The sequence below is a fragment of the Natator depressus genome, chromosome 21, assembly GCF_965152275.1.
Source record: "Natator depressus isolate rNatDep1 chromosome 21, rNatDep2.hap1, whole genome shotgun sequence".
Taxonomy (NCBI): domain Eukaryota; kingdom Metazoa; phylum Chordata; order Testudines; family Cheloniidae; genus Natator; species Natator depressus.
In genome coordinates this window covers 938,337-962,293 of record NC_134254.1, presented here as the reverse complement: position 1 = coordinate 962,293, position 23,957 = coordinate 938,337, and the positions used below count along the sequence as shown (strand labels likewise).

At 41.5% G+C, this 23,957-nt stretch overlaps 1 protein-coding gene across 1 annotated transcript in view; it reads right to left on the bottom strand.

Annotated features, from left to right (window-relative positions):
• TRIM33 (tripartite motif containing 33) overlaps nt 1-23,957 on the bottom strand; it is a 79,688-nt gene that overhangs the window by 16,362 nt on the left and 39,369 nt on the right. Inside the window, exons 5-11 of the mRNA XM_074935870.1 lie at nt 21,107-21,223; nt 20,247-20,361; nt 15,563-15,709; nt 8,950-9,067; nt 4,393-4,637; nt 3,944-4,108; nt 1,845-2,045 (exon numbers count right to left, since the gene is read on the bottom strand). Of these exons, the coding sequence (XP_074791971.1) occupies nt 1,845-2,045; nt 3,944-4,108; nt 4,393-4,637; nt 8,950-9,067; nt 15,563-15,709; nt 20,247-20,361; nt 21,107-21,223 (1,108 nt within the window). The remainder of the gene's footprint in view (nt 1-1,844; nt 2,046-3,943; nt 4,109-4,392; nt 4,638-8,949; nt 9,068-15,562; nt 15,710-20,246; nt 20,362-21,106; nt 21,224-23,957) is intronic.

Below are 23,957 nucleotides of genomic sequence, written 5' to 3'. Positions count from 1 at the left end.
CAGTCATGAATTAGGAAACAGTAGTTTCATACCCTGTCTCTCTAAAGGAAGAAAGATCTGTTGGAGGTTAACACAAAGAGAGGTGCACGTAGCATTTATACAAGACTTTACATTTTCAAAAACACCCCAAAGTCACGCAGTTAAGCTTGTGTTATGGTATATCCTACCACCAGACTCTTCTATCTTGGTGGCCATAAAATGTGTTTAAAACTGCAAGGCCATAGTCTAGTGAGCTCTTCTTTTCCAGTGGCTCAACAATAATGAGCTTCAGCGCTGCAGACCAATTTAACCACCTCAAAAATGTGCCATAGGTGTCCTTGAGCATTTGCACATTTCTCTGTTTCCTGATATGCTTTTAGGTAAGTAAATTACTTGATTTGATGAGCAATAGCAAAATACGCTCTAGTTAAATTAGGGCTTGTCTATATGGAAAAGCTATTCTGAAGTAAGCTAAGGCGGGAATTTAAATGGATATAGTTATACCAATATAGCTTATCCCCCTGCACGGGGGTACATTAAATCCTATGTCAGCATTGGGAAGGACTAGATCACCTGTTGAAGTCCCTTCAAGCCCTACATTTCTCTCATTCTATAAGAGTGCCTTTTTATGTAGTTTAGGTCATTTTGAAAGGGGTTTAAGCTAAACTGAAAAAAGCCACCCATAGTGGAGTGAGAGTGACCACATGGGGAGTTATACCAGTATTAGAGCACCAGCTTTGCTATAGTTAAGGTTCAGCATTGCTTTCTGTTTAAAGGTGGTCTATTCTAAGTGCTCTAAAATCCAAGTGCTCACTGTCTTAAGCTTGCTCTGTCTCAGAGGTGCTTGATAGTATTAGCTGACCAAGTTTGGGGTCATTTGAGCCAGTGGATCCTGAGACAGCCCCCCAAAAACATAACAGCATTTTACAAAATGATCTTTTACTTATTTTTTTTTTTTTGCACACAACTGGACTTAAACTGTAACGATGATCCTCCCGTAACTGATCTCAGTTGCTCAGGATCTCTCTCAGGTAGTATTGGGGAAGCAATACCGAAAAAGTTAATGGTGACGTTTGTAATTCCACATCAGTGTGTGCCAAACTGACATACCTAAAAGAGTGAAACGTACATGTGCAGCAAGATTAGGGGTCTGTTCAAGCAAGAGGGTTTCCAGGCAGTCTGTTGTCACAGTAATGGAATGGCTGAAGGGGACATACTATGGTTACATGTTCTCTAGCATCTGTGAGGGCACAGTGATGAGTATGTTTTTTTGGTGTGTTAGGGCTTGGCTCAAACATGACAGAGTTAAAATAAACCCCCACCATGCAATCTTAACTCAATATTTCCTTCTTTTCAGAGTTTGTTTTTAGCTACTCTGCACATTCTGGAAAGACATGAGGCACCACTAGCAACCTTAGCTCTGTATTCAGGTTTTGGGCATTTAAATAACTATTGGTTTATATACCAGCATAATATACCAGTATAACTTTCCTGTGTAGACAAGCCATAAGAAACTGAAAACAGCCACCTGAGACTGACATTTTCTTGTGACTCCAAGTGTGCCTTGGTGTCAATTTTTTATATCAAGCATTACATCACTCCATAAAGCGCTGCCTAATTTAACATTAGTATGCTGTATCTAAAAGCTGAGTAGATCAGTGCTGGATGGTTCAACAGTTGGTATATCCAACACGAGACTTCAAATTCCGGTTCTTACTACTTAGAATGATCTCAAACATAACAGCCTTATTACAGTCTTCAAGTAATGGTGCAAATACAAAAAACATGAAAAAAAAAAGATTTTCGTGAAGGAAAGTCAGTGATCACCTCATCTATAGCAGAATGAGTGGATTTTCTGCACTAACCTGTATGGGTGGAATGTCTGGCAAGGAAGGTAGATTCTCTGGGTTTGTGACTGAAGGAATAAGTTCTATTGCTGTAACAGACGGACTTGTTGGACCACGGTTTGCATTTGCCATGGTAGCTGTCGTAGGACTAGTTGGATTGATAGTAGTGTTGTGCACTGAAACAACTGGAAAGGGCCCGGCATGCCCTGGGTTAGAATGCTGTTGGAAAAGTCAGGAAAAATAGACAACTATTGCGTTAGGGCTAAAGGCAGCAAAAAATATTCACCTTGGGTACAAAATTATAGGACTTTAAACTACATGCTGGTCCCCGACACCCAACCAGCTAGTCTCAATCTAGTTTAGCAATGTTTGCAGGAAATATGCAGTCCCTTTTCTGTATGAAAATTACAATCTAATGCAATGTAAACAACCAACCAGCACTGAACATTGGAATGGAACGGGGAAAAAAAGACAACCAACAACTCTGAATCGCTAGAGATACTGGTGTACAGTGTGGACTTCCCATGGCCTCCTGTCTAGTTCCTTACCATTGCACATTGGGGGTGTGTGTGTGTGTATTTTCTTAGAAATGCAGCATTTTAATCCAGGGATGACTTTAGCAGAAACTGCATTTGCTCAATATTCATAGTTCTGCTGTTTTAAAAGCATTAATAAACAGGTTATGTTTTTGAAAAATTCTTCCCTTCTGCTTTTCTAATTGAGCAAACTCCCATTATTACAGATATTTTTATTCTGAATGTTTATCAAAGGTCTGCATCACTTTTTTGCAGATATATAGTGTCATAGCCATTGTAGCTCAGGACCAACATTTAGTTTAGAAAATGTTTTACAAAAATCATGGACATTTTTATTCATGCAATAATTTGAAAAAAGAAACTCAGCAGCTGCCCAGCCACCACAAAGTGCAACGAGTCATTCGTGGTTCAGCTTCTTAGCTGATGAAAATGCAGAATGAAAACAATGAAAATTATTAGATTTTTCACACTTATGTAACTTTGAAATATCAGCCAGCACGTGACATGAAAAAGGTTAGCCACTCACAAGTGTAGTTCACATACAGCTGAAATATATCATAGAATCACAGAATATCAGGGTTGGAAGGGACCTCAGGAGGTCATCTAGTCCAACCCCCTGCTTGAAGCAGGACCAATCCCCAATCAAATCATCCCAGCCAGGGCTTTGTCAAGCCTGACCTTAAAAACTTCCAAGGAAGGAGATTCTACCACCTCCCTAGGTAACGCATTCCAGTGTTTCACCACCCTCCTAGTGAAAAAGTTTTTCCTAATATCCAATCTAAACCTCCCCCACTGCAACTTGAGACCATTACTCCTCGTTCTGTCATCTGCTACCATTGAGAACAGTCTAGAGCCATCCTCTTTGGAACCCCCTTTCAGGTAGTTGAAAGCAGCTATCAAATCCCCCCTCATTCTTCTCTTCTGCAGACTAAACAATCCCAGTTCCCTCAGCCTCTCCTCATAAGTCATGTGTTCCAGACCCCTAATCATTTTTGTTGCCCTTCGCTGGACTCTCTCCAATTTATCCACATCCTTCTTGTAGTGTGGGGCCCAAAACTGGACACAGTACTCCAGATGAGGCCTCACCAATGTCGAATAGAGGGGAACGATCACGTCCCTCGATCTGCTCACTATGCCCCTACTTATACATCCCAAAATGCCATTGGCCCTTCTTGGTAACAAGGGCACACTGCTGACTCATATCCAGCTTCTCGTCCACTGTAACCCCTAGGTCCTTTTCCGCAGAACTGCTGCCTAGCCATTCGGTCCCTAGTCTGTAGCTGTGCATTGGGTTCTTCCGTCCTAAGTGCAGGACCCTGCACTTATCCTTATTGAACCTCATCAGGTTTCTTTTGGCATGAATCTTTACATCTTTACACTTTCTTATAGATAAGAAAGTGTGTGTGTGTGTGTGTGTGTGTGTGTGTGTGTAAATACATGAATCTTTACATTCATGTATTTACACACACACTTATCTATAGGAGAACTGACAAATCTGGAGATAGCGATCAGTGAATTAAGTAAGCTTTTAAATGAAAGGTTAGTATGCTGGGGCACAAAAAAGGTATGCATAGTACATACTTGTCTCTGAAGGTGCGGCTGCATCATGGAGTACTGTGGTCCATTATGGCGTGGTATTCCTGGAATACGAGCAGCATTCTGAGCCATTCTCATCTGGTGTGCTTGGAAAGCCCCACAGTTCAAGTTACCCCTCTGCATGGTCTGCATGCTGATCAACCTAGGAGGCTACAAGAGTTTGGTTTTTTAAAAAATTCCTGCCGTTAACAAGAAAACGAGAAGCAAATCTTTTTCCATAGAAGTAGATGCAATTACTGATTTCCATAATCTCTAGAAAAAGCCAGTCATTGCCCTATTTAAATAAAGCATGTCAAATTTCATGAGACTAGACTGCTCATACATTTTAATTTAATTCTGTACAATATAAGTAGGTATCTGCTCATGTCAGAGAGGAGCAGAGTTAAGTCTTAGCGTTATACTGCAATGTAAGGTAAGGTATTCAGGAAACTTGCCTGTTGCTGCAACATCTGAGGGCCTGCTTGCCTAGGAAGGGGCCCAGCTGGTTGTCCCATCCTCATTTGTTGCAATTGCTGGTGTTTTTGTGCATACACCTGCTGTTGCATATGCTGGAGCCGCAGCTGTGCTAGATTAATTTGTCCAGGGGCTTTGTTGATGTGGTTTGTTCCTGGAGGAACTTGTCCAACTACTACATTAGGAGTGTAGCTAGGGGTTGGTTTATTTTCAATCACAAGGTTACCTAAGGAAGAGAGAAAAAGCAAGCTGGTGAACTACAAAATTTCCACTTTAACTCAATGGCTGATAAAGATTCAAAACAGAAATCTCTGAATTTTTTACTTCAATTTCCTCAGTATTTTACATTAAAGTAAGGAAGCAATTTAAGTCTAAATTAAAATGTAAATTCCTCAACAGCCATCTGCAGGTATCTCCGATCTAGTCTAAATGCAGGCTAGCCAGGGCGGAGCTTGTATTGTTACTCCGCTGGCGTAGTGCTTACGCTAAAGCAGGATAAAGCAGCATCACTCCACAATAACTGCAGGTCAGATAAAGTTACCTACAAATTTATACCACTAAACTTTTCCCCCCCAATTATATCCTCTATAACAGACTGGGGCTTGGTAAAAGACTTTGAGACTGAAGTCTTAACATTTATTTTGGGAAGAGGTACATTTTGGGCAGAATGGGCACTATCTGTTGTGCCTTAGGACTTGTCTACACTAGAAAGTTATACCAAACTATACCAGTACAATCCTGCTAGTGAGAGCACAATTATCTCAGCACAAAGGTGCTTTATACCAGAATAGCTATTCCTGTGCAGGAAGGGGAATAACTATATTGGTAGAAGGCACCTCTTTTATACTGCTATAACTCCATCTACACTCAGACGTGTATCCATATAACTATATCTAAAAAACTGAAACCCCTGAAAGCTGCATTGGTATAACTATCAAGTGTAGACCAAGCCTTGGCTCTGCTTTGGAGAGATTGCCTCTAGATACAAGAGTAGATTCTTCTGTGTCCATTCAAATCCTTGGCTGCTGCTGAGAACTAACAAATATGTAGGACCCTACCAATTTCTAGGCAATGGAAAATGCGTCAATCTCCCCCGCTGCTACGAGTGCCCTGCACAGCCACTCTCGGGGGGAGCTCAGACCCACCTCCAGGTGCCTCCCCCAGTTGCAGGATGCTCTGCGACTGGACAGCAGCCCCAGCGGTTCCTGCAGCTGGAGGCGGCTTGGGGAGATGGGTCTGATCTCCCCTTGCACTGAGGAGCGCCCCAGCCAGGGGGATCCTAGCTCTGGCTGGGATGGGGAGGGACAGGACTTGTCCATGCCGTGAGCGGGCTCAGACCCACCTCCACAAACCTCCTGCGACTGCAAGAAGTGCCGCAGTTGCTTCCTTCAGAATCCAGCTCTGAAGGCAACACAGGAGTGAGGCTGGCAATCCCGTGACCCCCCTACAACAGCTTTGCGACACCCCCTCCCCCCATCCCCTTTTGGGTTGGGACCCCCACAGTTACAACACTGTGAAATTTCAGATGTAAACATGTGAAGAGACATTTATCAGTTTTCAAATCCTACGGCTGTGAAATTGACCATAACGGACTTTGAATTTGGCAGGGCCTTACCAATATGATAGTAATTTTTACATTGTGGAAATTTATGCACCATGAACTGTACTGAACTCTACCAACTCAGTTCACACAGTCTAAAGAATAGTATGGAGGCATCTTATGGTAACTCAATAGTTTGGGATCTGCTCTAAAGTGAGTTTAAAATGGGATATAAATTTCTGCTTTTTTTAATCAATGTTGAATTTCACACAGGATTAGTTTTTATGCTCTTTGAATTTTCTGTGCAGCTTTCTTTAGTTTCTCTTCATAAAGTGTTAATAGGAACCCTCTGAATTTGGGCTCTGGATGAAATTTTCTTTGATAGTCCTTTTAATTGATGACTAATCTTCACAAAACCTGGCTGACAGGTAGCCCCTGAGGAGAACTGGTGTAAGGGGAAAAGTTTTTTTACAGGTAACTTTTACCAATTTTTCACATTGTAACAGTGTATTTGTTGTGCACACAAACCTGACTGACTGAGGCTGGGCACATACAAACTTGGTTGGTTGATGTGGGGCTGGGGGTGTGGGTAGCGGGTGCACACAAAACCTTCGCCATGAAGAGCTACATTGTCCTGTCAGATTTTGTCCCACAACAGAGAATGATCAGCAGCTGCATGGACCTATAAATACGCTTGCTGAATTGCTGCCCCTCAGGCCTGTGCCCACCTGCTCTAAAGCCAACCCCCAAAGCAGCATAAATTAGGAAATTAATCATAGAAAAACTTTTGTAAGTAATTAGTGTTGCCACACCCACCTCCCGACACCTGACAACTCAGAAAGTTAAGCCATTTACCAGTACATAAGCCCATACTCTGATCCACAAGCAGATACCTTACCACCACAACTAATGGTCCCCATAGGCCATGCACTGCAACATTAACTCTAGCCCCTCAAGGGTGCCAACCTTTCTTAAACCCTTTTACACATAACGCCTTTACTGAACTACTCTCTCTCACCGCAACCATCACATCAAACATCCACAACTAATAGTGCTGGGGAAAAAAATCTAGCAACTGGGTGCAGTTAGAAGAATGACTGAAAATGGGGCAAAGTTACAGCTGCAGTGCATGGTCTGCGGTGTAGTCGTAAGGTGTCAACCCTGTAGTGCTTCATCCACAAGCTATATGTTAGCAGGAAGCTTAACTTTCCATTTTTTTGCCTTTGTGGTTTTGTATGGGTAGCGACCAAAATTACTTTACAAAGTTTTGTGTATTAATTAATTAATTAATTAATTAATGGGCTAGCTTGGAACCAGTCAACTAGGTTATCTGGGTCATCCAGTCCTCTTAAGAGTTAAACTGGCTCAAGCCATATTAAACACAGTAAAACATCTAGTGATTGGATAAAACTAAATCTAATATTCTTCCTGATACAGAGCTAATTAAGAAGGTCAAAGAGTTCATCCTTATAAGGCCCCTTTGGCAGGTAAATATGCAAATAAATAGACCAGAAATGTAGAGAACCCACTTAGTAGAAATGTATTTAGGCTTCACTATTTTGACCAAGTTTACCCTAATCTAAAACTAGGTAATCCTGCCAAAAGAAAAGGTTTGCAGAACAAGTCTATTAAAAATTACAAACTAAAGGTCTGGGTTCAGCAATTAGAAGAGGTTCTCCATCAGCTGGTAAAAGGAAAACAGAGTGAAGCCAGCAGGCACCATCAGACAGTATGTCACATCACAAATGTTTTGCGCATTTCAATCTCCAAATGGCAGGCAAATCTTGATGGAAGGGATAATCATACCAAAACTGGACAGACTCTTACTCTTGCATGGAAAAGAGGGATCCTGTATCAATGGACAGGCAAGCAAGGTCAGCCCAAGAAGAGAAGACACCAGGCATCAGTGTGAACAGCTACAGTGACCATATACTTAAAATGGAATACAAAGTGACTGAAGGGCCAAAATCCCAATAATATGTATGTAAGATCTTGACCACAGTCTTTGTTAAGAACTTTCACATAGGCCCAAATTCCATGGCTTGGTCTGAGGCATGAGGCTTAGTTAACAATGGATAATACATGGCTAAGAAAGCTGGGATAGACAGGAGACAACTTTCTTTGTTTCTACTATACATAAAATAAGATGAGACAGCATAACTCCAGGTGGAGAGCAGTAACTGGGAGGCTTATCAGGAGTTACAGGCACACAACTCACTGAAAGGAGCCTTAAAGTCTGCTTCCTGGTGCAGGAAGAAGATAATGGTACATACTCCCCAAATGCCAACCAGAGTTCAGGGAGAGGCCTAACATGATAGCATGAGTTATGGCATCCTCCCTTGCACAGATGCATCCTCCCTCACAGATGCCAACCCCAGCTCGCAGAAACGCAGGGGTAACCATAAACAGTCATTGCTGTGTACTGTTTACTGTTCTTTTTGCTTTAAACCCTCCAGGAATGTACCTGTGGGCCAAACCTGTCTGGAAAAAGCCACAGTCATTTCTATGGACCTGAAATCAGGATTTAATTTACACATTGCAAGAGGAGAATTTTGAGGGATAATACCTGTGTATTAGCAAACATGTTAACCTGAGCTATGGGCGGAGCCATTATATAATCTTTTAGACTATTGGTTTATTGTGCTAATTTCATCTTGCTGCTAGAACCTATCCAGGGGCTCGGAAACTCCCACACCATCGCTTCTTTCCACCCACTGACACCGTATATAATCTATTGTAATCAATTGTTTAGCAGTGTCTCACTGAGCCTAATAAGCGAAGTGACACTCCGCCAGTGCTGTGTGTAATAAATCCTCATGCTTGACTCTACTCAGTGTCAACTTGTGTTCCTTCAGTGACCAAAGCTGTTTCCATCATGACTGCCTTAGGGTCTGACTACAAAAAAGATAAAATATTTAATTCTATTTCATACCAGCTGGTAATACATTGAAAACTCCCCATACAATCCCCAGAAACACTTTATATGTTTTTTTCTCACCTAAATTGACTACATTCTTTGCCCAGAATGTGGGGTCACAATGGAAGCGTATTGCTCCGTTAGCAGCTGGGACGGGATCACATCGTGCCTTTAAAATATGTCGCAACTGGAACGTAATCTGATGGGACACAAAACAAATTAAGATGGATTATGACACTGAATGTATGAGCAAAGAGTGAACATGTTAAGGAGAAGCATACAGTTAGTTCAGCAAAGAGCTGCCAGTTACCACATAAAATTATGACTTTCAACAGCCACTTAGGTCACTGCCAAAGAAAACTATTGCTGGATAGCATTCCCTCTTAATCATCCAAGTAGAGTCTTATTCGTGAAAAGTTAGTGCATCCACCATACAACTCACTTCATACAGTTTCGTAGCACATATCGGCAATGCTAAACACATGAAGGAGAACAACAGTAATCAGAATGATGTGATTTCAGATGTCTCACGGCCTGCCTCACTAAGATTCCCAGCTTTCCAGCAGACTACACTGTCTGTTTAGTGCCGACTGAATGCAAGATTGATAGTATGCAACATATTCTGGTCCCTTGGTTTTGCATTAATCCAGGATTTAATTAGTAATGATTAACCAAAAAAACTAATATTACGAAGTACTGTCCAATTTCTAACCTTTAAGTTTGCTCACCTGCTTTCAGGAAATGTTCTCAACTAGTTGTTTCTACCCAATTATATAATAAAGGTGTAATCCAACTACTGTTTTAGAAATTCTTATGTTTGTAAGGGAAAAAGCTTGCCTAAAAACAGTTACTCCTTTTATCATAATGTAGGAAACCTTAAATACAATTCACAAGGATTGAGGGTTTATTTCGTTAGTGGGCATAGCTACTATACAGTGGAGTCGCATCTTACGCGGGGGTCAGGTGCTAAAGTTAGTGCGTAAGGCTAAAATCGCATAGAGTCAAAATTACCACTGAAAATCCCTTGAATCGCCCATAAAGTACAGTATACTGTACATCGTTTTGTGTATACAACCCTATACAGTAATGTATAAATGTATAATGTATACAGTAATGTACAGTATATAATAAAGAGTACATATGCAAAATATAATTTTACAGTACTGTATTTTTAATTACAGGGGGTAATTACAGGGGGTCATCAGGGCTTGATGTCAATCCAGGAGACGGAGAGCGAGTCGTAGACGAAGTGGTTGGCTCTGGTTCAGCTCGAGAAGTTGATTGCGCAGACTCATCTGCTGTTGGTTGTTTTTCCTTGAAAAACATGATCAGCAACTGGCGCTGTTGTCTCTTGAGCTGCTCAAACATTTCTTGATACGGTCTCAAATAGTCCATAATACGACGTGTGATTTTGAGGCTTCGTTCCATAGAGAGATTGTATTCAGAAATTAAATCATTCTTCATTGGCAAATGCAGCTTCACCAGTAGTCTGCACGTTTGTGAGGTTGAAGCGGTTCCTAAAACTACTAAGCCAACCTTGGCTGGCTTTGAATTCCTTCTCGTCAGAAGCCTGTCCCTCTTCGGTGGGAGGTTTGAACAGCGCGTAGAGGCTAAGAGTCTTTTCTTGCAACGTGTTGCCATTGATAGGCACACATTTACAGTTCATGTCTTCCAGCCATAAGTTTAATGCCTTTTCAGTCTTCACTAAAGTCTTATCACGCACCTGGCTCGTCACCTTACTTGATGCCACAGCTTGACGAATTTCTCTCTCTCAAATCTTGACGGCATGGATACTAGATTTGTTGCGGCCATATTTACACGCCACGTTGGAGACAGACATACTGTCTCACAATAAGTCCAACACAGCCAGTTTTTCCTCCAGCGTTTCTTCGCCGTTTCTTTGGTTGAGCACCAGATGAAGTAGTTGGCTTGCGTTTAGGGGCCATGTTGTACGAAAAATACGTATTTTTAAACACTAGAATCATACTCAGCGCGGCAAGATGCTCACACTATGAGGGGCACACGGGAACTGAGACCGCCTGAGGGAACAGCAGATTCATGTCTTCCATCTCATGCTCACTCCGGGGCATACACTCAATGAGTGGAATGGTGGGCAGAAGTGCCCACACTATTTACAGGTATCTTGTTAGTTTTCTTTTTTTTTTGCCGAGCACGTATAGTTGAATTCGCATAAGTTAAATGTGCCTATGATGAGACACCTGTATTCTGCTCTTAGAAAATATTGCGTACATTTTACTTACAAATGTGAGTATCTCTTTGCTTTAGAAATAAATTATGCTAAATTATAAATCCAGATGATTCAGCTTGATGATCTGTAACAATTACTTAGAATACTGCCAGTTAGTCTGAACTTTTTCTAAACTCAACACGTTCTAACTATCTTCAGTTGAATCATTTAAAGAACTTTAACCCTTTGATAGCATCAGAAAATACAACTTTTAATAACATTACACAGAAGTAGTTCTGGGAATTCATATAAATGAGTTCACCTTGAAATTCCTACTCCAATGCTAATGGACTAAAAAGGTGTGTGCTCCACAGCATCTCCCCCTCTTCAAGTCAATAAAACAGCAGATATGCTTTCTGCCATTAGGTTAGAAATCTAAGTAAGAAGATTGGTGAACTTAAGTGTCTGATATTAAATGAGGATATTTATAGAATAGGCATTACAAAAACTTGATGGAGCGATGATAATCAATGGGACACAGTAATTCCAGGATACAAAATATACAGGAATGACAGAGCAGGTCATGCTGGTGGGGGAGTTGCACTATATAAGAAAGAAAGCATAGAGTCAAATATAGTAAAAATCATAAATACATCAAACTGTTCCACAGAATATCTATGGACAGAAATTCCAAGCTTGAACAACAACAATATAGCAGTAGGAATATACTCCTGAACACCTAACCGAGATGAAAACAGTGATTGTGAAATGTTCCGGGAGATTAGAGAGGCTATAAAAATAGAAAACTCAATAATAATGGGGGATTTCAACTATCCCCATATACACATCACCTCAGGACAGAATGCACAGATAAAATTTCTAGACACCATTAATGACTACTTCTTGGAGCACCTAGTCCTGGAACCCATAAGAGGCCAGGCAATTCTTGATTTAGCTTTAAGTGGAGCATAGGATCTGGTTCAAAAGGTGAATGAAGCTGAACCACTCGGTAATTGCTACCATAATATAATTAAATTTAACATCCTTGTGGGTTGGAAATACCAAAGAAGCCGACCACAGTAGCATTTAACTTAAAGAAGGGGAACGACACAAAAACGACGAAGCTAAACAGAAATTAAAAGGAACAGTCACAAGACTGAAATGCCTGCAACCTGTAGACACTTTATATAAACCACCAGACTAAAGATTCAAATTAAATTTATACCCCAAATTAAAGAAAAAAAATAGTAAGAGGACCAAAAAAAATGCCACCCTAACTAAACAGAGTAGAAGAAGCGGTTAGAGCCAAAAAGGCGCCCTTTAAAAATTGGAAGCCAAATTGTACGGAGGAAAATAGAAAGGAGCATAAACTCTGGCAAGTCAAGTGTAAAAGTATAATTAGGCAGGTGAAAAAAGAATTTGAAGAGTATCTAGCAAAAGACATGCTCTCTGAACCATCTGGCATTGGCCATTGTCAGAAGACAGGGTACTTGGCTAGATGGACCATTGATCTAACACAGTATGGCCGTTCTCATGTTATTTAGCCATCTCATCTTCCAATAGCAAGAATAATTTAGCATCAAGTACAAAGCACAACATAATTTTAGTCAAACTTAGGAAATGAATTCCCAGCAGAACCAGACTTTCTTCATTCATAAAGACAACTTTAAACACAATACTGTCCCATAATTCCCAAAGCCAACACTTTATAACTTGTTTTCCAGTCAGAAAGTAGGCATTTCCTACTGAAGAAAATGTAGATCCATGATTCTTGTGGAAAACTGGGAAATATTTATATTAGTTTTTATAAACATATATGCCTCTGTGTATGTGTGATATTACCCTGTTTGAATGCATAGAGTTAGATCAAAAGGGGTTGTTAAAGAAACCAAACAGGAAATATAAAAAGTGTCCCAGTAAACACCTGAGTATACAACAGTCAAGTTTTTAGCTATGATCACACCTGAGATACAATCCTAGTGACACAGCTGTTTTGCCATCGTTGAGAATCTGGAGATCAAAAGACCATATTCTGTTAAAAGAGTGACAGACATAGGGGCATGAATCATAGAATATCAGGGTTGGAAGGGACCTCAGGAGGTCACCTAGTCCAACCCCCTGCTCAAAGCAGGACCAATCCAAACTAAATCATCCCAGCCAGGGCTTTGTCAAGCCTGACCTTAAAAACTTCTAAGAGAGGAGATTCCACCACCTCCCTTGGTAAAGCATTCCAGTGCTTCACCACCCTCCTAGTGAAAAAGTTTTTCCTAATATCCAACCTAAACCTCCCCCACTGCAACTTGAGACCATTACTCCTCGTTCTGTCATCTGCTACCACTGAGAACAGTCTAGATCCATCCTCTTTGGAAACCTCTTTCAGGTAGTTGAAAGCAGCTATCAAATCCCACCTCATTCTTCTCTTCTGCAGACTAAACAATCCCAGTTCCCTCAGCCTCTCCTCATAAGTCATGTGTTCCAGTCCCCTAATCATTTTTGTTGCCCTCCGCTGGACACTTTTTAATTTTTTTCACATCCTTCTTGTAGTGTGGGGCCCAAAACTGGACACAGTACTCCAGATGAGGCCTCACCAATGTTGAATAGAGGGGAACGATCACGTCCTTCGATCTGCTGGCAATGCCCCTATTTATACACCCCAAAATGCCATTGGCCTTCTTGGCAACAAGGGCACACTGTTGACTCATATCCAGCATCTCATCCACTGTCACCCCTAGGTCCTTTTCTGCAGGACTGCTGCCGAGCCATTCGGTCCCTAGTTTGTAGCAGTGCATGGGATTCTTCCATCCTAAGTGCAGGACTCTGCACTTGTCCTTGTTGAACCTCATCAGATTTCTTTTGGCCCAATCCTCTAATTTGTCTAGGTCCCTCTGTATCCTATACCTACCCTCCAGCGTATCTACCTCTCCTCCCAGTTTAGTGTCATCTGAAAACTTGCTGAGGGTGCAATCCACGCCATCCTCCAGATCATTAATGAAGATATTGAACAAAACCAGCCCCAAGACTGACCCTTGGGGCACTCCGCTTGATACCGGCTGCCAACTAGACATGGAGCCATTGATCACTACCCGTTGAGTCCGACAATCTAGCCAACTTTCTATCCACCTTATAGTCCATTCATCCAGTGCATACTACTTTAACTTGCTGGCAAGGATACTGTGGGAGACCGTGTCAAAAGCTTTGCTAAAGTCAAGGAATAACACGTCCACTGCTTTCCCCTCATCCACAGAGCCAGTTATCTCGTCATAGAAGGCAATTAGATGATGCCCTTGGTGAATCCATGCTGACTGTTCCTGATCACTTTCCTCTCCTCTAAGTGCTTCAGAATTGATTCCTTGAGGACCCGCTCCATGGTTTTTCCAGGGACCGAGGTAAGGCTGACTGGCCTGTAGTTCCCCAAATCCTCCTCCTTCCCTTTTTTTAAAGATGGGCACTAAATTAGCTTTTTTCTAGTCATCCGGGACCTCCCCCGATCGCCATGAGTTTTCAAAGATGATGGCCAATGGCTCTGCAATCACATCTGCCAACTCCTTTAGCACTCTTGGATGCAGTGCATCCGGCCCCATGGACTTGTGCTCGTCCAGCTTTTCTAAATAGTCCCTAACCACCTCTATCTCCACAGAGGGCTGGCCATCTCTTCCCCATGCTGTGCTGCCCAGTGCAGCAGTCTGGGAGCTGACCTTGTTTGTGAAGAGGGACAAAAAAAGCATTGAGTACATTAGCTTTTTCCACATCATGCATGCAACAAACAGGCTGTAACTTGGTGCCCAAGAGAAGGCAGGAGGACCCATGGCAGAAAGACTAAATTATGTCTTCCTAGGTGCTTAAGGGGAATGCCAAGTTAAGGTAAGAGTATGTTTATATGTATCTCGTTTTAAGTTAGTTTCTCTACTGCTGTGTATCTTTTGGCAAACTTCATCCTTTGTTTTGAAGAAACCATTTCTGTGTCACTGAACATCATCATCTATAGGCTCCTGAAGGAAAACACTCACACGTATCAAGTCCATTGGGCCTCCTAAGTATCACAGCTGGCAACCACTCGGTGTAACTTGATATGGTTTGTTCACAGGATCCCACTCCAAAAACTAGAACCATGGACCTGCCACTTCAAAAGGTGTACTCGGGACTGGAAAAGGGTCTCAAGAAGGGGCAGTTTACCCAGGGACTGTGACAACACTGATGGCACAAAATTCTACAAAAGAAACAACCACACAACTATCCACCCCTAACTCGTTCAGCAAGGAGAGAGAGGTCACTGCGCTGGCAAACCCTTTTTCATTACTATTAAATCATGAAGCCAACAGTTTTAGATGGAGTGTGATTAACTGGCTCTCCTTTCCTTGTAAGTGATCTGGAGAAACTAAACCATGTCTTGAAAATTCTTTTGACCATAAAGTTCTCTTCTGTCAAGGTTGGAGGCGCAAACATACTAAGATCCCAAAATTTTTGCTATACTCTCCTCTCAATTCTGGAAGGGGCAGGTTTCCTTACCAGCCGCTTGCTGTACAGCAATGCAGTGCTACTACCACTTGCAATGGCCCAGTTGGTAAAGTTCATCACATGCTTCACCTGCCGCGAAAGCCCTGTGATGTCATTCTGCTGTTGTATTAACTTCATCTGTCTTTCCTTTGTCACATTCTACAAAGAAAAAGAAGCTCAATCAGGTTATTAGATTTATAAATCGTCTATACTGATATCAGACAATTAAATGCACAGAATTAAAACAAACAATATACATTGTACATATATACATTATAGGAGGAGCTGGCAGTGACATTGTTAAGTTACTTAACACTTTCCTTTATGAAAGACACTTGAAGTACTAACACTGCCAATTCTTTGCAGCAGGTGTTCAAAATTCAGGAGAGAAAAAGCCCTGAGGTTGGAAGAACCACCTTTTAGGTCCCACAAAACTCCATTCGGGTTTAGCAGAGTTATGAACCACTGCAAATTGTCATTTCCTCTTTGTTCCCTGACTTGTCAGTAACATTTTGATAGCATGCTGCCACCAAAGCACTTGTTATACTGGGAACCCAGGGAGCAGCCAGCCAAGCTACAGCCAGAGCAGCTGTACAGTAGTGATTGGGGGAGGAGAGGGAGAGAGAACAAGGCTGGACTCCCCCCAGTTCCAACAACCCACACCCCCAAATGCAACAAATGGCCCCAGGGGCTTATTTCAGCACCACATGGGGCAGAGGATCCCCCATAACTACAGCACACAGTCCCAGCATCAGGTCACTAATAATATTAACAAAGGAGAAGGAATACAAGCCGGAATAGAGAAAGAACAGGTGAAAGAATATTTCGATAAGTTAGATGTATTCATGTGAGCAGGGCCTGATTACATTCATCACAGGGTACCCGTTGTGATAACTGGGCCTAAAAATTTACCCTAATTGTGAGCTCAACTGTAAAAACTAGGATGATGTTTATAAAATGTCACAACCTATAATAAACATTGATGGGAAAATGTGCAAAAGACTAAATTAGTTCAAACAAAAAGGCCTACTGATCTAATTCAAGGTCTGTGTTAAGATCATGCCTGGTAAACAATAGAAGTGTGGGACAGGAAATTAATGGACCAAAATTGGTGTGTCGGAAATTAGGCCTGACTGGTGAACAAAATAATGAGGGGATGGGCTATTCCACCCATCACTCCCTTCTGGGGTTCTTTAAAAAAGCAAGACTTTGGGGGATAATGCAGATGGACACAGGCTACCGCAACACTGGCTGACTGAAAGGGGAAGGAGTGAGCTTCACCATCATGGCTGCCACCCCTGCTGTCTTTTGGGACCCCGGAATCCAATGCACCATCATTCTACCTGCATCATTCTGATCAGAGAGGGCCAGCGAGTGGGAGCCAGATGACATTGTCACCTCCACTGGCTCTGGTTAAATCCCAACCAGTACCTCGTATGTGAGACTGCCTCCCGCTCACCTCCAGTGTGTCCTTTTCCTTCCTTACCTTATTTCTTCTCTATCTTATCTCTCCTTTTTCCTTCTATCTATTAGGAGTCTGGCTCAGCCAGCCAAGGCTGTACATTTTGCAACACTGTTAAGCCTGTGACCAGAAAGGGGCAGCTAAAAGCAATGCCCTAAACAGCCTAATACTGGTACAAGTTTGCCAGGTCTCAGAGTGGCTGATAAGACAGCATGCTCAGCCTGTGTTTCTCCAGCAGTGAGGATGCAAGTGAATCAACACCAGAGACAGAAGCTGCATTTTCTATCTTTGCTGTTTTTATTTCCCCCTTTTTCCTTCCAAAAGGGCTAAAGGGAAAGGGAACAAGGGATGTTGTTAAAATGAAAGCCTTATTTGAGATTTTACATTTCAAATGCTATCACTGTTTTTCTTTCCTTTCTGTATCTTCAATAAAAGGTTAAAAAGGATTTTAATGGTGTTTGCCACGGTGCTAAGCAGGCTGAGATCTCTATATATCAAATCCAAAACTTTGTTTAAAAAACTGTTTTATGCTGGACCGTTTCAGGGGTCATGTTAACATCTTTGAGTCTTTGGGCCTATCTATTCCATTTAAATTAATACAAAAAACACTGTTTAAGGAGCTATTTAAAGCAGTCTCACGACCATTAGGTAAGGTTCTAGAGAACTGGAAAAGGGAATTATAGGGAACAAGAGGACCCAGGGAATTACAGACCAGTCCAGCCTAATACCTGGAAAGATACTGGGACAAATTGTTGAACAATCAATTTTAAGGACCTACAGAACAACAAGTTGATAAATAGCCAGCATGGATTTTGTCAAGAACAAATCATGCCAAACCAACCTAATTTCCTTCTTTGACAGGTTTACTGGCCTAGTGGATGGGAAGAAGCAGTCGATGTTATATATCTTGACTTTAATAAGGCTTTTGACACAGTCCAAAGTGACATTTTCAAAAGCAAATTAGGGAAATGTGGTCTGAATGAAATTACTTTAAGGGTGGGGGTGAAAAACGCATTGAAAAACTGTACTCAAAGAGTAATCATCAATGGTTTGCTGTCAAACTGGGAGGACATATCTAGTAGGTCTTCTTTGGGTCTGGTACTATTCAGTGTTGTCATTAATGACTTGGATAATGGGGTGGAGAATATGCTTCTAAAGTTTGCAAATGACACCAAGCTATAGGAGGTTGCTAACACTTTGGAGGACAGAATTAGAATTCAAAATGACCTTGAACTGGAGAATTGGTCAGAAATCAACTAGGTGAAATTCAATTGACAAGTGCTAAGTACTTCACTAGCAAGGAAAAATCAAATACACAAATACAAAATGGGGAATAACTAATAGGCAAAAGTACTGCTAAAGAGGACAGAGAGGCTATAGTGGATCATAAAAATTGAATGAGTCAATGTGATGCAGTTGCAAAAAATGCTAATATTTTGGGGTTTATTAAAAGGACTGTCATATGTAAGACATGGGAGGCAACTGTCCCACTCTGCTCAGTAATGCTGAGGCCTCGGCTGGAGTAGTGTGTCCATTTTGGGCACTGCACCTTGAGAAAGATGTGGACAAATCTGAGAGAGTCCGGAGAAGAGAAACAAAAATGATAAAATGTTTAGATGCGTGTGTTTAGTCTTGAGGAAAAAAAATAGGGAGGGGGATACAGGAGCACCGGATAACAGGGTGGGTTATTACAAAGGACTGTGATCAACTGTTTTCCATGTCTACTGTCAGTAGAACAAGAAGCAATTGGCTTAATTTGCAGCAAAGGAGATTTGGATTAGGAGGAAAAACTTGAGGTCCCTTCCACTTCTATATTTTTATGATTCTATAAATGCATCATATGCTTTAAAAGTTTAATTAAACTACGTAATTTAAGATTTGTGCTTTACACATTTATGTAAAAATATGCAATACCTATCCTACTAGATTTCTGAAGCCATTATTTGGAATGTCTCAGCTCTTTTAGTTATTAGGAATTACAGTGTCAATTCTGAAGAATGACTTTCACAACTCCAAGGGTACATAATCTGATATTAAGACCTCTACTGCAGTACAAAGTAGCAGTAAGCACGCCTTACACAATGTAGACTAGCAGAATCCTACTTTTAGTCTGTCTCCCTTCCCTGTGCATCCCTCTGCCCCCAAAACAGTTCCCTGAGTGAAAATATTAATTTGCCATCAGAGTTGTAAGAGTAGACAAGTAGGTCCTGCTTGGGCTGGTAAATTTTCATTACAATTTATTGAGATATTTATTGGTGTCTTTCAAACAGCCTTTTGTCAGCACACACAATTTAAAAGTATGTAACAAGCCACAACTATGAGATAGCTTAACAGGAAGCAGTGCATTCTGTCATATATAGGAGTTCTGAAGCTGAAGTGACAAGCTTTCCTGATGGAGACAAGGAGATTTATGAACACGGAGGAATCACATTTCAGCCACATTCAACTACTTCCTTATGGAGTGAGAATAATCTGAGACCCAGCCACAGACTATCCACTCAGAGGTATATTGACAAACTCAAGTTAGGTTAAGTAGGGAAGGACAGCCGCAAGCAAGGAGGACGACTTTAGAAGTCTTCTGAGCTACCTCTCCTTTGCCACTACCATCTCACAAGAGCAGAAGGAGAGGGGAGAATCCGGTTCTGACTGCATTAAGTCACACAAAATGCAGAGCAAATAGGCGATTAGCAAATATTTGCCATTTATACAGTACCAATTATTTTTTTTGTCTGAAAAACTTAAGGCAGATCCCTGCCTCTAAGAGCTGACATTCTAAAGAGAGGGACTCCTAGACAAGTCATTGGGAGAGGAAGTGAAAAAAAGCAAGCAAATGAGCAGTGATATTATGAGTCATGTTAATTCCACAGTCTGTACACATTAGCCTCTTAAAAAAGGACAAGAGTTTACAGACTTCAGGAGTAGTATGTTTCAGGGTAGGAACATGGCATTTTGAGTCAGAAACGGCTTTTTCCAGACATTTATCTATGATAAAGAGCAAGTTTAAAATGGGGCTATACGACACAGATGTACAAGTTAAGAAAGTCATAGCATTTTAGATCAATGAAAAGATCACAGGAGATTTAACTCCAAGCATATCATACTTGAGTGGCATACCACTGAAACCCCTGTGCCTGCACAGAATAAACTCCTCACTCAAGTATGGAAAGCAAGTTCTCAATAGGTGTTTGAAACAGCGAGTTTGTGAACTGATTTTTTGTTTGTTCTTAACTGTACCTCAAGCTGCTGTAAGAGAGATTTTCCCTTTTTATTGATTTCATTGATGAGGGTGAAAATAGCCACTTTGATTTCCTGTTCTACTCGTTTGTTAGTTTCATTTACTTCTTTTATCCTAAAAAAGAGAAATGTATGATCAGGCAATTACTTTATACTATGCCTCCAAATACTACACAGTCATTTTTCTTCCATAAAAAGTAGAGAAGCAACTTTCTTTAAAGTTATTTGATAAACGCAGAATTATATGGCTTATTTAGTTTCTACCTAACAGATAAAAAGTTGCTAACCCAGTGCTAAAGATAAACCGTCTAGAATTTAATTCTTGGCAAATAAAGGAGAAAGTTTACACAAAGTCTGACCCTGATTTGATGACTTAATTGTCTAACTTTTCTGTCCACCTTTTTATGTTTAACTGCTCTTTCATGTTTTGCTTGAATTAGTGTGAAGTATTAATTCTCTGCTTCTATTTTCTTATTTTAATATCTCCAGCTCTTGTCTTTTCTAATCTGAAAGATGTGTATATTAAACTGTATGGCCAGTATGTCTGTAACCCCCACAGAGTTCTCACTGACAAATACCAGAGCAGTAGAGGTTATTTTACTCTATAATAAATTATGCCACACCTTTGACAGTACAGCAGTTCCATAAAAGGTCATCTACTTTGACATTTATACAGTTGCAACAGTGTGCCATGGACAAGCATAATAAAGTATAAAGCATTCCAACTATAAATCCAGTATAATTGACATAGGGACCAACTAGAATTTAAACGAGTTACGAGCCTACAAAAGTATGAACAATAGGCTTTATTAAATGCACAATACAATATCAACACTTGAATATTATCTGTAGGTACTTACCTATTCTGCACTTGAGTAGCTGCAAAATTAACATAATTCTTCTTCTCAAGAAGTTTGGCCAACAGATTCTCAATTGCACCCTTCTGATTCTGAAAAGCTTCCTCCAAAAACTGATACCTTTTCAAGCCACAAAACAAGATACCAATTACTGTGGAGCAGTGCATGGAAACTAAAACTTCTCAGTATGGATTTAAACCTACATTTGCTAGTAAAAGTGTGACAAATTATGGAAGAATTAGTGGAAAGTAGTGATTTAAGCCAAAACCTGCTCAATTTACAATACTTCTGAGTGGTGATAATGGCACAATAAAGTTCCCAAGGAAATAGAATCCTTAGAAGTCATTTGTGCGCCATTTAAAATTTTCTATACATTGGGAGAAGATGAGACGCATTACTGTTCACAAGATAAGAAGCTATAGGATATTACTGTAAAGGGGACACAGCAGAAAAACTCAAACAATTTTATCGTTTGTCAATATTTGAAAAAAACTCCTTGAAAAGTCTATTATGTGGGAAATAAATTTAAGTTATTTTCTTTTATTATTAAGAAAACATATGTTTGGACAAGATGCACAGTGCATAAAGACCAGTCAAAAATTAAAGATATACTGACTGCTAGAATAGACTTCCACCTAAGACAGGTAATTTCACCTTTTACACTATGTCGTTCATATTCAGTAACAGTAATGTAAATTTAAAGCAGTTACATTCTAACAGCTTAATTGTTTGGTTCTTCTGGATCTGTTTACTTCACAACTCCCCATACACCAAATCTCTGACTGAACAGACACCACTTCTAAAGCACCTCCACTTAGTATTACCTAAAAAGAATACAAGAAGCTGTAATATCAGACTGGATGAAACTAGGAATGCTTCACTTCTTAATGCAGAGCACGACAAAATAAGATAGACAACATAAAAAGCAGAACACTTAATATAAGGCTGGCAAGGAGAATTTAAGAAATACTTTCAAGATTTTGGGATCTTTTCCCATCAGGTGTCCAAGCTACTAAGGTATCTTCCTCCCCACCCTCCATGATTCTGTTTAATAAGTCCCATTACAAAGGCCATGTCTACACTACAAACATTGGTTGATGTAAGTTACATTAGTGTACACCTGCCGAATTTGTATATCACTTGGGTGCGTGCATACTTAGCTGTTTGCATTGGTGCTGCATGTACTCATCAGAAGTGCTTGGGGTTGATGTAAAATACAATACGCCATGAGGTATCCCAGTGGGATACACACTGCCCTCCAATGCAATGCCTTTGGGGGACATTTTTGCCATGTTTTGTGGGACAGAAATAACTTGTGCCCAGGGATCTCCGAGAGCTAGGAGTCAAGTTCCCAGCATGTAACTTTCTCCACCCCATAAAGCCATCCATACAGCGCATAATTTTTGCACCTTTTAAAAAAAAATCCCATGAACCCACATGGCCCTTTTCAGTGTCTGCAATCTCTGACAGAAGTATGGGAACCACAGAGCTAGCCTCATGAATGTTGCAAATACTGGATGCATGATTCTCCTGTCTTTCCAGACCTTAAGTGTTTTGTTTCAGGTGAGCCTGGCTGTTTAAAAAAGCCAGCGCTCCGCAAACCAGCTGAGCGGCGGGGAACCAGCTGAGCAGCGGGGGACAGCAGAGCAGCAAACAGCAGGAGTTTGCCTGGGAGTTCGCCTGAAGTGAGCCCACTGAGTCTTACAGCCTAACGACTTCTCTGAGTAATTACTGCATCTCCTGAGGAAGCTCATAGTAGGAAGGTAATATGGATGGGGAGTGTTCAACTGTTGTGACCTGCACTGGATGTGCCATGTTTGTCTTCTTCCATAGGACAGAAGCGACTTTGTGTGTACAAAGTGCAAGCTGGTCTCCATATTGGAAGAGAAGGTTCAAGGTCTGGAGCAACAGGTATCGACCCTGCATTGCATAAGAGAAACTGAAGATTTCCTGGACAGACGTCAGGATATGCTTCTACAGGCACAAGGCTCTGAAGATTCAGAGCAGGCTGCGCAGCGCGGACAGAAGGACGGTGAAGAAATCTGGCAACATGTGACCTCCAGAAGAAGGGGGAACGTCCATGTACCAGCAACGCGGATACAGGCAAGTAGCCATTTTCATGTTCTCTCCACAGGTACCATTGCGGGGAGTGGCCCAGATGATACGTCTGGGGGAAGGGAGCAGAAGGAGACTCCACCAGTTGAAAGGCATGAGATGCACTGTCCTAAAGTTGGGGGTTCCACAACCACCACTCCCAAGAGAAGGAGGCGGGTGGTGGTGGTCGGGGACTCTCTCCTCAGGGGGACTGAGTCATCTATCTGCCACCCTGACCGGGAAAACAGAGAAGTCTGCTGCTTGCCAGGGGCTAAGATTCGCGGTGTGACAGAGAGTCTGCCGAGACTCATCAAGCCCTCGGACCGCTACCCCTTCCTGCTTTTCCACGTGGGCACCAATGATACTGCCAAGAATGACCTTGAGCGGATCACTGCAGACTACGTGGCTCTGGGAAGGAGAATAAAGGAGTATGAGGCGCAAGTGGTGTTCTCGTCCATCCTCCCCATGGAAGGAAAAGGCCAGGGTAGGGATCGTCGAATCGTGGAAGTCAATGAATGGCTACGCAGCTGTTGTCGGAGAGAAGGCTTTGGATTCTTCGACCATGGGATGGTGTTCCAAGAAGGAGGAGTGCTAGGCAGAGACGGGCTCCACTTAACGAAGAGAGGGAAGAGCATCTTCACGAGCAGGCTGGCTAACCTAGTGAGAAGGGCTTTAAACTAGGTTCACCGGGGGAAGGAGACCAAAGCCCTGAGGTAAGTGGGGAAGCGGGATACCGGGAGGAAGCACGAGCAGGAGCGTG